Raw genomic sequence first — 13,336 nt, forward strand, 5'->3', positions numbered from 1 at the left:
GTGGAGAGCGAGACTGACGTCGTTGGGGGCGAAGGCGAACGAGAATAGGGGCGGTTCGGCGCAGGAGAATCAATGGCGGCATTATCGGAGCGTGCGGCATAGGGACGGGAAGCGCCACCTGAGGGGCGAGAGTAAGCAGTGTAAGTATACCGGGTCAGGGAACTCCAGAGACTGCGACAGTACCGACAAATGTGCCCGACTCGACCGCAGTGAAAACAAATGGGCTTGTAGTCACCAGTGCGCCATTCAGATGGGTTGCGGAAACGTGTTGGGTAAGAAGATGCGGGACGTGGCGGAATCGAAGAAGGCGGGTGGGTATCAGGGCGATGGGCCAAGCAGATGGTGTGAAAACCTATGTTTTCGAACTCCTGGCGGACAACTTCCTGGATCCGGGAAACCGTGACTGCAGGTGCGTTGGTGGCGCTGGAGTCGAAGGTAGCCGGATAGGCGGTCTTGATCTCCCGCCGAACGATCGTGGTAATATCGCCAGCGTTGTTGGGACGAGGAGCGTCGGCACCGGAAGATGTCGCGGGGTTGTTGGGCAGACGGGCAAACTGCTGTTCGATACGTCGGCTTCTAGCGAGTTCCAGGCAGCGCCACTCTTTTATAACTGCATCCACTGTCGCCCCATTGTTGAAAACCAGTAAGTTGAAGGCATCATCGACAATGCCTTTGAGGATGTGAGAAACCTTGTCTGACTCAGTCATGTGTGCGTCAACTTAGCGGCACAGGGGCAAGACGTGCTGAATGTACGTGAAATAGGGCTCTGTTGACGTCTGCACACGGCCGGAAAGCGCCTTCTGCGCGGCAAGTTGGTTACCGTAGGGGTTGCCTAAGAAGTCTCGGAGCTTTTGCTTAAGCGCATGCCAACTGGTGAGCTCATATTCGTGCGTCCGAAACCAAACTCGAGGTGTGCCGCCGAGGTACAAGACTACGTTTGTGAGCATGATAGTAGGGTCCCACCGGTTATTGCGGCTGACGTGTTCGTACAGGCTGATCCAGTCCTGGACGTCTTCCCCATCTTTGCCCGAGAATACGCCAGGATCACGGGGAGCGGGGAGAGTAATGCAGGTCGTCGAAGTGTGTCAAAGATTGATGGTGAGGTATTCGCACTCTCCGAACCGGAGGGGTTGGGGCGACAACAAACCCACCCCGCGTGCATTTATTGAGGGTTCGACTGCTGACCGGCGATAAGGTCCACGCCTGATCGACCGTGAACCAGAGGCATGAGACGGAGGGCAACGCACAACACACACACACTCAATTTAATAAAATAAAATCATGTCCGAGACATAATGAAACAAAAAACATAGAAACTATAAGCAGTGGGTCCTCGCTCGCGCAAGGCGTGCGGGTCACACAACACACGCCCTGACACCACTCGCGCGACACTAAGCCCACCACGCGGGAACTCCTAACACACGCGAAATAACAAAAAAATATGCGATAAAACTGAAAAATACACCAGACAATAAACGCGGCGAACACTAAACTAACAGAACATACATGAATCAACACACCATGAATAAATAAATGAAAGATTAAACGCGATTAAAAAACATACAGTCCGGCGAAAAGTTCTGAGAGCGGGCTGGAACACGAGGCTTATCTGTGGTGTGCTTGCCGAGATCCCGATCTGAGGAGTGTCAGGCTGCTGGTACCTCGCTGCCGAAGATCTTGACAGACTTGCACCGTCTACCGATCGACCGACGAAGACTTCGGCCTGGAGTCTTCAGCCTGCCGACCACGCCTTCAGTTGTCTCCCGGTGCTCGGCCACGCTGCTCCGTCTTCCAAACCGCTCTGGCGGCTCACCGAGCCGGCTCGTCCCTCCGTCACACCCAGGCGATCCACGTGACCAACCGGTCGGGCGAGCTCGGGAACCATGGGGAACGCTCTCCTCCATCGCCGTGCAAGCGGCGCTGTAGCTGCGGCGGCAATGGCGGCCATCCCGAGAGGGACGCGGGCATGCACTCTGTGACAAAGTGGCAGCAGGTGTCGGAGCCGGCGGAGTCGAGTTGTCATTGCCGGGTGCCATGAAAGAAGGCTCGACGTACCGTCCACTGCGAAGCTCCTTGACGATGTACAGGGAACGTCCACCTCCACCAGATATGTTACGTAGGACGACGCAGAAGAAAAGCTTTATACAAGTATGTTTACAGGGAGATATTCCGCAGTTGGCCAAGAGGCAACAGCCTGCGCTAGCCTCCAAACGTCGTCGTCGTCTTTTCCCTACTCGCCTCTTCGTCATTGGAAATACTGTTCCGTAGCAATATATTATCTGAGCAGACGACGCCTGCACCTACCATGCTTTTTAGCGGATGGGAGGCAAATACCAGCACTTGGCCTCCAAGATTATCAGCGTGCCCTTAATGTCGGAGGTGATGCCGCGGTACACGCCTGGTTGTAATGTTTCTGGCTTGCTTCTCATTCTTGGCCTACAGTGATGGTAGTTTTCGCTTAGTCACTACTTAAGCAGAAGGGGCAACCTGTCATGCGCATGTTTCTCATCTGTTTCGCCGATGAGCAGAGTCAGGGTCATCTAACCAACTACCGACTCACCGGGAGAGGCAACTCACGAGAGACAATTTTTTGAGCAACAAATGGACTTGATTTGTGACGAACCGTTAACGTTACCGAGCATCTTAGGTCCAATGTTCGGCCCTTCAAAACAGCGACGGGTTTTGGATTTATTGTTCAAATACCTGTCAGAAATTCGTTTAATAGGAAAGCTTTAAAGATTGCACACTTCATATACAAAAGCCTAAACTTACCCGCCATGTCACCTGTAAATATTAGTATCATGTCCACTCGGACATTTCATATTTATTTTCATCATCTTCTTCTCCAACTCTCCTCTGGAATCTTTTAATCCGATTCCCCATCCCTTACACAGAGTAGCATGCTTGCGGTTGTATAGGCGCCGGCAAAATTATCTGTTTTTCTAATAAAGAGCCCTCTCTCTCTCTCTCTCAACTCACGGGGTCATCTAACCGGTAAACGTTTATTAGGGGCCCCCAATGGCGGGGCATATGAATGGAGGAGTGTAGTGGGAAACAGGGTGCGTTAAATGTTGTCCGTTCAGCGGTTGGTTTTGGTCACTGCTATCCAGTTATATTGCGCAGGATCTGAGTTTAGTACCCATTGCAGCGGTGCATTCTGTGCTATATTTCGTGACTAGTATGTATTTTAAATTTAGAAAAGTTGGTTGATGAATGGACTGTTCGTGTTGAAATAAATAAAATTTTAATTCGAGTATTTTATGCAACAATACCACGTTTTAATTGTGAGGCATGTGAGTACGTGGGGTTCATTCACGAGCACCCAATGCTCTGTATTCTCAATGTTCTTAGATTCCACCCCCTTTGAAATGAGTCTGCCGCGATAGAGATTGAAGAACTGTCATTTAAAGTCAGCGGTCGAATTTAGATGCTCCTGGTAAATACAATAATACTTGTTTAAACAGGCGCACGGTTGACAAATAGTTTTGGTTCATGTGCAGTACATTTCAATGGGAGTTGCTTCAACGCATTCCTATCCAACCCCGACTAGAGACTCCCATACACACTTTCTCATAAGCACATCGCACTGCATTTTCCCATTTTTACAGCGACAAACTATTCGTAGGCACAGTGATCATCCTGCTTCTCCTGATCGCGGGACTGCTTTTCATCTACTTGAGCGGATCGTCCGCTGGAGGTGAGTGAGATGCTTTTCGCGTTGATCCCGCAAGCAGTTTTGTCATGTCAACAGGTTTTCAGTGACTCCAAGCAAATATTTTCCAACTAGGACGCCCGGAACACCACTAAACAAGGCTCAATAATTCATTTACCGATAACTAAATGGTACAAATTGGTAGCGCTGTAACGAGCTCCATTGAGCACAGGAATTATGCGAAAGGGCGGTAACTTGTGTACTTGCCGTCGCACAGCTAGCGCTCACATTGGCAGCGGGGAAGGCGAGTCCTCAGGGGGAGGCGACGGAAGTTCAGGACCATCGGGACCCTCGGGACCCTCGGGACAGTTCATCAAGGCAACACCGCCACCACCGACGACCCGAGCGACGCGGCGCCACCGCACAATAGCTGTTCAAACCACATCACCAACCCCAGACCTAATCCAAGGTAAATGCATGTCTCTCACTGTATGAAAGATTTTAATCCTGTGTGTGGCCCTCTTGGCCCTCACATGGAATTGTTCAGTGTATGTGCAGTCTATTGAGTATAGTCACCATCAAGCATAATTACATGCCTCTTTTGCGGACCACAGAATTTCCATTGCATGATTCTCATAGACTGAACATTCATTATCCAACAAAAGTCGCTAGGCGACAAGTTCAATCTTTTGAAGGAAAATATTGCCGCGCCTGTGCTCCGTTGAAGAGTGCTCGGTTGTATCTGTCAAGGCGCACTGAGGAAGAAGAAGTCATGGTAGTGCTCATAATTAAAACAGCGACCAGCTGTTGTGCTTCCTGCTGTACGACCCATTTTCTGACGTTGCGACATTGGCGGAGATGCTGGGTAAACTCGTCAATGTGTGTAGGCATGTCGTCAAACTCGTGCGGCAGCATGGCATCGAGCGTCGCCATGGCTTCGCCACCGTGGACCAACGGTGTTGTTCCAGTAGTTCCTTGTCGAGCGGTGCTGTAGGCGACGGTAACGTAGGGCAGAATCTGATCCCAGTTCTTTATGTCAGCGAGGGTCTTATTTAGACGCTCGGTTAGTCCGTTCGTCTGGGGATGATATGCGGTTGTTTTCCGGTGGCTTGTACAACTGAGTCTTAGAACCGAGTCAAGCACTTTGGCTGTGAAGGCAGTTGCCTTGTCTGCGATGACGACTTTTGGGGCGCCATGCCAAAGGATGATGTGTTCGATGAAAAAAATGAGCTGCTTCAGCTGCTGTGCCTCGCTGGGTAGCTTTCGTCTCCGCGTAACGCGTCAGGTAATCGATGACAACAATGATCCATCTATTGCCAGCTGTAGAAGCTGGAAATGGCCCCAGGAAAGCCATTTCCACTTGAGCGAATGGCTGGCCTGGTACCTCGACCGGATGTAAGAGACCTGAGGGCTTGCCGGGAGGCGCTTTGCGCCTTTGGCAGTCGGCACATGTTTGCACGTGATGTTTTACAGTAGCGAGTAGCTTTGGCTAGTAGAAGTTGCATCGGAGTGGGGACAACATTCTTGTGTAGCCTAGGGCCCTATAACGTAAAACTATTCCAATATGTTTTGATTTCAATCTCCTGACGTCAAATTTGCGTAACCGCCGGCGCAAGCATCGGACGGTGACCCACAGGGTTGTCTGAACAGACCAATCAAACGCTCTCCTCGTTTATAGGAGGTCACTTTTGTTTGATTTAAAAACGAATAACGTCGTCTACACTGAGAGGCTTCTCTTATCTAATTGGCTGCCAAGATGCGAGCGGTACGCTCAAGTGTCGAGGGATTCGACGGGGCCGAGCCAGGGCACTGAATATAGATAACGGGATTGAGAGGGTGGTGCCGGCGTCTGCGATAGGTACGCTTTCCCTTACTTATCTTGCGGTGGCTGGTCGAAAATTGCAGCAGCGTGCTACGGAAGGCCAAGAATGCCTCTAAAACGGATCCTTACCAAAGAAGAGTTGGCAGGGCGAGGTTGTAAACGTGCCGAAAGTGCTCGAAAACGTTACACTGCCATGCAAAAAAGTTTTATTGTACGCAAATAAACCCAAGCTCTCCGGCAGGTGCGATAGCCAGTGCCTGAGAGATAGGCGGCCGCCATCTTTTATTCCTTTCGGAATGGGGCAGCCTGCGGTTATTCTGAAGAAAACTCAGTTTTGTCGGCATATTAATGCATCTTTAACCCGTTCACGTCACTTTGACGCGATGACCTTTCGCGGTTTCGTGATGTCACGTGACAGGCAGGTGAAGTGGCTACTGCCCGAATACTTTTAACCAATAGCTGAGGGCTAATGGCGAAATGGCGTCGAATCAGAAATAACCAGTTTTCTTTTGTTCGGTCCAGTCATGCATAATCAGTGTGTGCACGTCTTTTCACATGGGGAGCTATCGTGGTTTTCCTGACGTCGCGTGACAGGTGAATGGGGGGGGGGGGGGGACTGTCCAATAACGTTTTCGACGAATCAAGGAGGGCTGATTGCAGAAATGGAATAGAAAAGTTTGAAATAGCTTTACGTTATAGCTCCCCTAGATGACTTGCGGAGATTTCATGGTGGCATGCTGTTAATATATCTTTTCGAAGTGGGGCCGATACGACAAGCAGGTACGTGCTGCCAGTGGCAGGAAAGTCATTATAGCAAACGTCATTCCAGAGATAAAAGAACGGCAGTCCGCTGGCATAAGTCGCGGATCGTCTTTACTTCCAAGAAATTCATTAGTGGGAGCAATTCTGGGTCGTGACGCTGCTTTTGTGCAATGGTGACGGCGTCCACAACGCCCAAGAATGCAGCGTCCACGTCCACGTCATCAACTGTGGGCTCGACGGATTGCCGCGAGAGGCAGTCGGCCTAGGTGTGCCTGTTCCCTGATTTGTAAATTACGGTCGTGTCGAACTCCTGAAGCCTAAGAGCCAAACAATGAAATCTTCCTTACCTCAGTAAGGAAGCCTTCATTGCGGTGAGGCTACCTTATGTCACTCTGAAAGCTTCCTTACTGAGGGGCCCTCGGTGAAGGCTTCCTTAGTGCTTCCTCACCATAAGGTAGCTCCAAAGCTACCTTCATGCGTCCTTACGCCGCTCCTGGCCCTGAACGAGCGCTTCACCTCACTGCTTAACCACGTGACCTTTGCTTGCGCATGTGCGCTGTCGCCCACCTACGGAGAAGCGCGAGCACGGTACGTCTTGCCAGGCATGTTCATTTCAGTCACGCGTGCGGCATGAAAGCGTTGCTAGGCGTTGCTAAGTAGAGTCCAGTGACTCTATTGTTACGCGTTGCACGACGCCGGCGTGCTAACGTTGATGGAGCACATCAAGTTTTGCACTGTAATGCGCTACTTTTTTAAGATTTAGTAAACGAAACTAGAAGAAAGCGTCCACGCTTCTCTATATTAGCTCTTCATTTTAAAGATTGTGCGACGGTACAAGATTTTTTATTGAATAATGGTGTTCGCGTAAAGCTTTTAAGAGATGATCTCGAACCCAGGCATGCGGCAACCACTCCTTACGTGAGGATGGGTGAAGGGAGATGTCAGAGTACGGTTGCTTCCTCCATTGGTTCTTCGCTGTAAGGAGGCCTCACGTAAGGTTAGGAAGCGCTCGAAGGAAATGAACGTTTCATTGCTTGGGCCTGAGACTCCAGCGCGCCAGACGGCCAGATGGATCTTTCAGGTTAGTAAGTCAACATAGAGAATGATGATCGCTGACAACCTTTAATGAACGGCCGTACAAATACGGGCGAAATTTATTAACCACCCACAGCACGGCGAGGCATTCCTTCTCGGTAGTCTAGTAGTTTTCCTCCGTACGAGAGAGAGTTCGGATAGCGCAGGCGATTACTTTTTCGGAGTCGTCTTGCCACTGCTCCAGTAGGGCACGCAGACCAACATTGCTCGCATCCATGTGAAGTACTGTGGGAGCATGCTGGTCTAAGTGCGCAAGAACAGGAGGCATTTGCAGGCGTTGGTGTAGTTCGTTAAATGCTACTTGCTCGTTTTCCTCCCCCAGAAAGGGAACATCGTCGCGTGTCAGGCGTGTTAACGGCGCAGCAATATATGAAAAGTTCGCAATAAACCGTCGGTAATAGGCGCACAGCCCCAAGAAGGGCCTCACTGCCTTATTGTCGAACGGTGCGGGGAACATTGCCACAGCGTCTATTTTGTCAGGGTCAGCTCGTACACCCTCGTGACTGACGACGTGGTCGAGGAAGCGCAGTTCATTGAAACCAAAATGGCATTTCTTGTGCTTTAATACCGTCAGGTCAGCCAAGCATATGGCTTGTACAACAGTGAGTAACCGGCTTAGGTGTTCCGCAAATGTAGCTGAGCACACTATGACATCGTGTAGATAGACCAAGCATGCTTGCCGCTTCGGACCTGATAGTACAGTGTAGATTACACGCTGAAAAGTGGGAGACGTTTCGCGCAAACCGAAAGGAAAGACCTTATATTCATAAAGACGGTCGAGGGTCAAGAAAGCACTTTTCTCGTGATCTCTCTCGTCGAGCCCGATCTGCGAAAACCCGCTTCGTAGATCCATTGATGAAAAATAACGAGCATGCCGCAGCCTGTCTAGCGAATCGTCGATGCGTGGCAGCGGGCAGACGTCTTTCTTCGTGACCTGGTTGAACTTGCTGTGATCGGTGCACAATCGCAAACTGCCGTCTTTCTTTTTTAATAATACCACGGGTGACGCCCCCCGCCGTGGTGTCTCAGTGGGTATGGTGTTGGACTGCTCACCACGAGGTCACGATGGCAGCATTTCCATGGCGAAATGCGAAACCACCCATGTACTTAGATTTAGGTGCACGTTAAAGAACCCCGAGTGGTCAAAATTTCCGGAGTTCTCTGCTACGTCGCGCCTAATAATCAGAAAGTCGTTTTGGAACATAAAACCTCTTAATTTAATTCTTTTAGTGGATGACGCCCACATACTTTTTGGAAGCTGTATCACACCATACTCGAGCATCTTCTTCCCTTTTTTTAATCTCTTCAAGTTCCTTTGGAGTGACATGGTGGGATTTTTGTGGAGTTGGCCGCCTAGTATCATCCGTGATGATACGGCGCTTGGTCAGTGGTGCTTGTTTGATCTTTCACGTAGTCAAAAAGCAATCTTTGAACTGGTATATCAGCTCAAATAGGCGCTGCCGCTCTGCAGGCGACAGGGTGGAGCTGACGTCGACAGACAAAGGTAGTGAGTGTGGCAAGGTCGTTTTTGGTAGAGCGAAACAATCTGTTACTTGGGTGATTTCTTCGCAGTACGCAATTGCGGCAGCCTTCTGGATGTGATGGCGTTCGTTGCTGAAGTTCGTGAGAAGGTCTTCCGCATGCCCATGAGTCATGTCGAGTGCGCCTGGAGCAATGAAAACGCCTTGCATGAGCAAGAGTGCAACAATTTGCCCCGCGATCATATCCCCGTGGTAGTGCTTCTTGCATGATACAGATACAAGGCGACAGGATCGCGGCTGAATGGTCACATCGTCGGCGATTCGCAAACGCTCATGTCCCGTCATTCATATTCTCGCCGTATGGGCTGACAGAAAACGTCACTATACGTTCCGGAATGTTTATCACTGCGCCGTGATCTCGCCGAAAATCCATCCTGAAGATGAAGTCTTTGCAGCATTCGGATAACATGATGAAAGTCGAAAAGAAGCTGGAATCGCCGATGTGAACTCAGTCGGTGCATGTTCCTGTTGGTGTCATTATGACCCCGGCACTTTTTATGTGGGGCCTTGTCCATGGCGTGTTCCCTTTACTAATCCGATCGGCCAGCTCTTGCCGCAGAATCGAGAAGTCTGCACCAGTGTCAACAAGTGCGGTGACGTGATGTCCATCTGTCAAATTGCTAAGATCGGCACGGGAAAATTCGTCGGCGAGAGCATTCGTCGTCGTCATGTCATCGCGCACCGCGTGAGCTAAAGCCCTAGCCCGTAAGCTGGAAGAGAACCCCAGGGTCCTCTACGCTGACGCCTCGCTCCGAAAACACAGTGACCGTGCAGCCGTGGTGGTTACTTCAAAAGAGAGGCTGATCGTCAGCGCGTCCCTGAAGATAACAGACCCCGCAGTTGCCGAAGAAGTGGCCGTGGCCCTCGCACTCGCACAGCCAAGCGTGGACACCGTGGTCACCGACTGAAAGACAGCCTACAGAAGCTTCCGCAGGGGGGTAATCTCCTCCGCAACCCGAGCCATTCTAGCCAAGCACAAGCCACCGGGAAGAGCCGTAGAGCTCATGTGGGTCCCGGCTCACTCGCAGGTAGCAGGCAACACCATCGCCGACTACCATGCCCGAGAAATGTCAATCCGGGCCGAGCATGAGCCGGTAGAGCTACCGCACCTGGTTACCAGCTTTCGGGACATTACCCGGATGTACCGAGAGGAAAGGCGCAGACTGCCTCAACCGCACCCCAAACTCACAAGGCAACAACAGACGATCCTGCGTCGAGCGCAGGCGGGATCGCTTGCGCATCCCGTACTGATGAACCGCATGTACCCTGCGGAATACGATATGCTCTGTCCTTTTTGCAGAAGAGAAAAGGGCACCCTGCCGCACGTCTTGGCAGAGTGCACAGAAATCAAAACCCCTCTCCTCCCCTTCCCACCAACACCCCCTATCCCCAACCCCTTGAGCGATGGGAGACCTTGTTATCCAGCCCCGCCCTATACCGATTCAGCTCGCACTGACGGACAGGGGCCAGGAGCTGCTGGAAACATATGGGTCCTGTAACTAGGGAACCACCCCGTTTGGTGCCGCGTGCACCACCGATTTATTTCGGGCCCAGTAAATGTTGCTTCATCATCATCATCATCTTCTTCGTCAGCATTAGAAATCTTCGTCATCATATCGTCGTCATCGCGAGCGTGGGGGGTATTTTTGGCGTCTCGACACAAAGCAACCTTCCCCCGGAGGTCGCTGCCGTTAGTCTTCTCGGCGCGGACTAGGGGAGCGACCACCCCTTTCGACGTCAGCGGTGAAACTCTAGTGGTTTGAGGAAGTGGAGCGCTCAAGTGAAAGGGATTGCCAGCGACGACGTGGTGAAGCTGCCTGGCGGGGTCACAGCTGATGACTGCTCGGGGCGCGACGGTCGTCGAAGTAGAAAAGCGGCAGGCAAAAAGGGGCCGGCCCTAGCGTCTGCATGGGAGTAACGGGCAATGTGACCTGCTTCGCCGCAATGGAAGCAGAGTGGTCGACGGGTGGCCGCGCGCCACAAGTCGGCGCGGCGAACTGGAGGTCCTGTCACAGGCTCCCGCTACCACCGCGGCACGGGAATGGGCCGTCGCTGAATTGGAATTACCGGCGGTGAAAGGGGAGGACGTCGGACCATGTCGGCATTGCTCGGCGGACGTGTTGCTGGACATGGAGCTGGTGAGGAGAACGCTTGTTGCAACTCCTGCGCAGGACTTCGGCAACGGAGATGAGCGGTGAATATGCAGGCAAAATTCCGAGGGCTCGCAGCTCTTTACGCAGGATGTCCCGAATCATGTCCCGTAATGAAGTGTGGTCAATAATTTCAGCTGCGGAGCTGATTGACGTGTTGTTGGGCTGTCGGTCAAAGTGGCGGCAACGTCGCTGAAGCGCCCGCTCAGTGACAGTCGCTTCCGTGATTAATTCGCCGACCATTGTTGGCTTGTTTCGTACAAGACCGGCAGGGAGTGATTCCTTAACTCCCCGCATCAGATGACACACTATCTTTGCCTCGGTCATATCGGGGTCAGCTCGGCGAAATAGACGAGCCATATCATGCGCATACATGGCGACGGTTTCATTCGGTTTCTGTACGCGACCCCTCAATAAATTGCTGCACGTAATCTTGCATGTACGAGCTTGAGAATGTATCGAGGAGCTGACGACGAAAATTCTCGCTTCGATGTTGCGTGCCATTTACGAGCGCTGTTCTCTAGCGCGAAATAAGCATGGGCGAGTTTTTGTTCAAGCCAGTCTTCAAGTTTTGGTCAAGCCAGTCCTCGACATCTTCAAAAGCGTCACCGTGGAATATTTCGGGGACGCGAGGGTGTTCAAGAGTCACCTGGGAAATGTTATACGCCGTTTGTGAAGGAGGGAGAAGCGCCGATGATGTAACCATGCTGGTGTGAGTCGCAACGGGAGGGAAGTCCGGGCTCAGGCTGAGCAGGTCCCGATTCAAACGGTGCACTGTAGTCGTTACGAGATGTGGAGCTTCGGAACTGGGTGTAATGCTCCGACTAGGGATTGCCCGCATGGGGTTGCAGGCTCCAGTACCTACACCAGTGTAGCAACAGTGTAAGCCTCAGAACAACTACGCAATTTCTATAAACCGTCACGCCGTCGAAGGCCTTGCTAGGGCATATAAATTCCTGGAGAAAGTGCTGTGTTCGTGAGTACTTAATTGTATGTGACACACTCCACAGTATCCGAGGGACTATGGCTCTGTACTGCTGAGGTCAAGGTCCTGGGTTCGCACCCATCCACGGCGGCCGCACTTTGTTAAGTTTGAATTGCAAGCCAGTGCACATAAATTTAGGGGCAGATTATAGAAACGGAAGTGGCTAAAAATTCATCCTGAGTCGAATACTACGGCAAGCCTCGTTATCCGATTATGGTTTGAGCATGAAAATTTTATGACTCACATGAAGCACACAAAAGTGTCTGATACATTCTGTCAGAGAGTGGCATAAGCGGCGTGACTCGCGCACTGACACACCAGAAACTGAGTTGGCGCCGCAGATTATCGTAGAGCGCGCGCCTCACGATATTTCCTTTCGGAATCGTGGCACTACAGCATTTTCATCTGTACTATATGAACCTCTAATTATGTGCGAGTCCCCGCAAAAGCATTGTAGAAACTATTTTACCTTTGCACTAACTTGCGACACTCCAGAGGGGAGGTAGATAGAATGGCACGGATGAGGTAGCAAGAGGAGAAAGAGAATGAGTGAGAACAGAACAGAGAGAACAGCAATCATGGAACTAGCGAATAACCACCATGGCACCCTTCGCTCTCAGCTGCCGTACGAGGGGGTTAGGGAGGGGGAGGGAAAGGCGACGTAAGAAGGCAAGGAAATGTTACTACTAGACACGGCAGCCAATTGCGGATGAACTGGATCAATTTAAATTTTATGCGCCTCTGCACGTTTGCACTATTTCTGAAAAATAAAGTGCAAATTCGTCAAGCGTACGACTGACGTAGAGCGTGCGGACAAAAACAGGAATTAAACCACCGAAGTGTCGACGACACTTCCGAAGTGGCCGAAAATGAAATCAACCCATCTGCACCTGCAGCGGTTAGTTTCGTGGCGTTGCTCGGGGTGGCGGGTTCGATGCCGACCGCGGAAGACGCATATTTCTATGGGGTCAAAAGCGCTCGTGTACTCACGTTTCTGCGCATCTAGTCCGCCACTGTGACGTGCCTCGTAATCTTAACTTTCTTCAACTGGGCGGCGATGTGTCCACTCTTTACGGAGTAATCAGCCCCTGTGTCCACTAAGGCGGTAACTGCGTGGCCGTCGAGAATCACGTCGAGGTCGGTGGTTCTTTGTCTGGCGTTGCAGTTAGGTCTTGGCGTCGGATCACGGCTGTGTCGTGTTGAACTGAAGTTGGAGCCTCGCGTCGTTAAGTCGTCATTCGTCGGCGTAGTCTTGGCTTCCAGACTTCGTCGGGCCGGCGGCGTGTCGTTATGTCGTCGAGATGGTCCCTTCGTCATCTTCGTCGGCGG

The 13,336-nt window shown here is 51.4% G+C and overlaps 1 protein-coding gene across 1 annotated transcript in view; it reads left to right on the top strand.

Annotated features, from left to right (window-relative positions):
* The first annotated feature begins 326 nt into the window (after positions 1-326).
* Positions 327-13,336, top strand: part of LOC135898230 (uncharacterized) — a 516,585-nt gene continuing 503,575 nt past the window's right edge. Inside the window, exons 1-3 of the mRNA XM_070539355.1 lie at positions 327-409; positions 3,609-3,697; positions 3,930-4,121. Of these exons, the coding sequence (XP_070395456.1) occupies positions 327-409; positions 3,609-3,697; positions 3,930-4,121 (364 nt within the window). The remainder of the gene's footprint in view (positions 410-3,608; positions 3,698-3,929; positions 4,122-13,336) is intronic.

Source organism: Dermacentor albipictus, chromosome 5, assembly GCF_038994185.2.
Source record: "Dermacentor albipictus isolate Rhodes 1998 colony chromosome 5, USDA_Dalb.pri_finalv2, whole genome shotgun sequence".
Lineage (NCBI taxonomy): Eukaryota > Metazoa > Arthropoda > Arachnida > Ixodida > Ixodidae > Dermacentor > Dermacentor albipictus.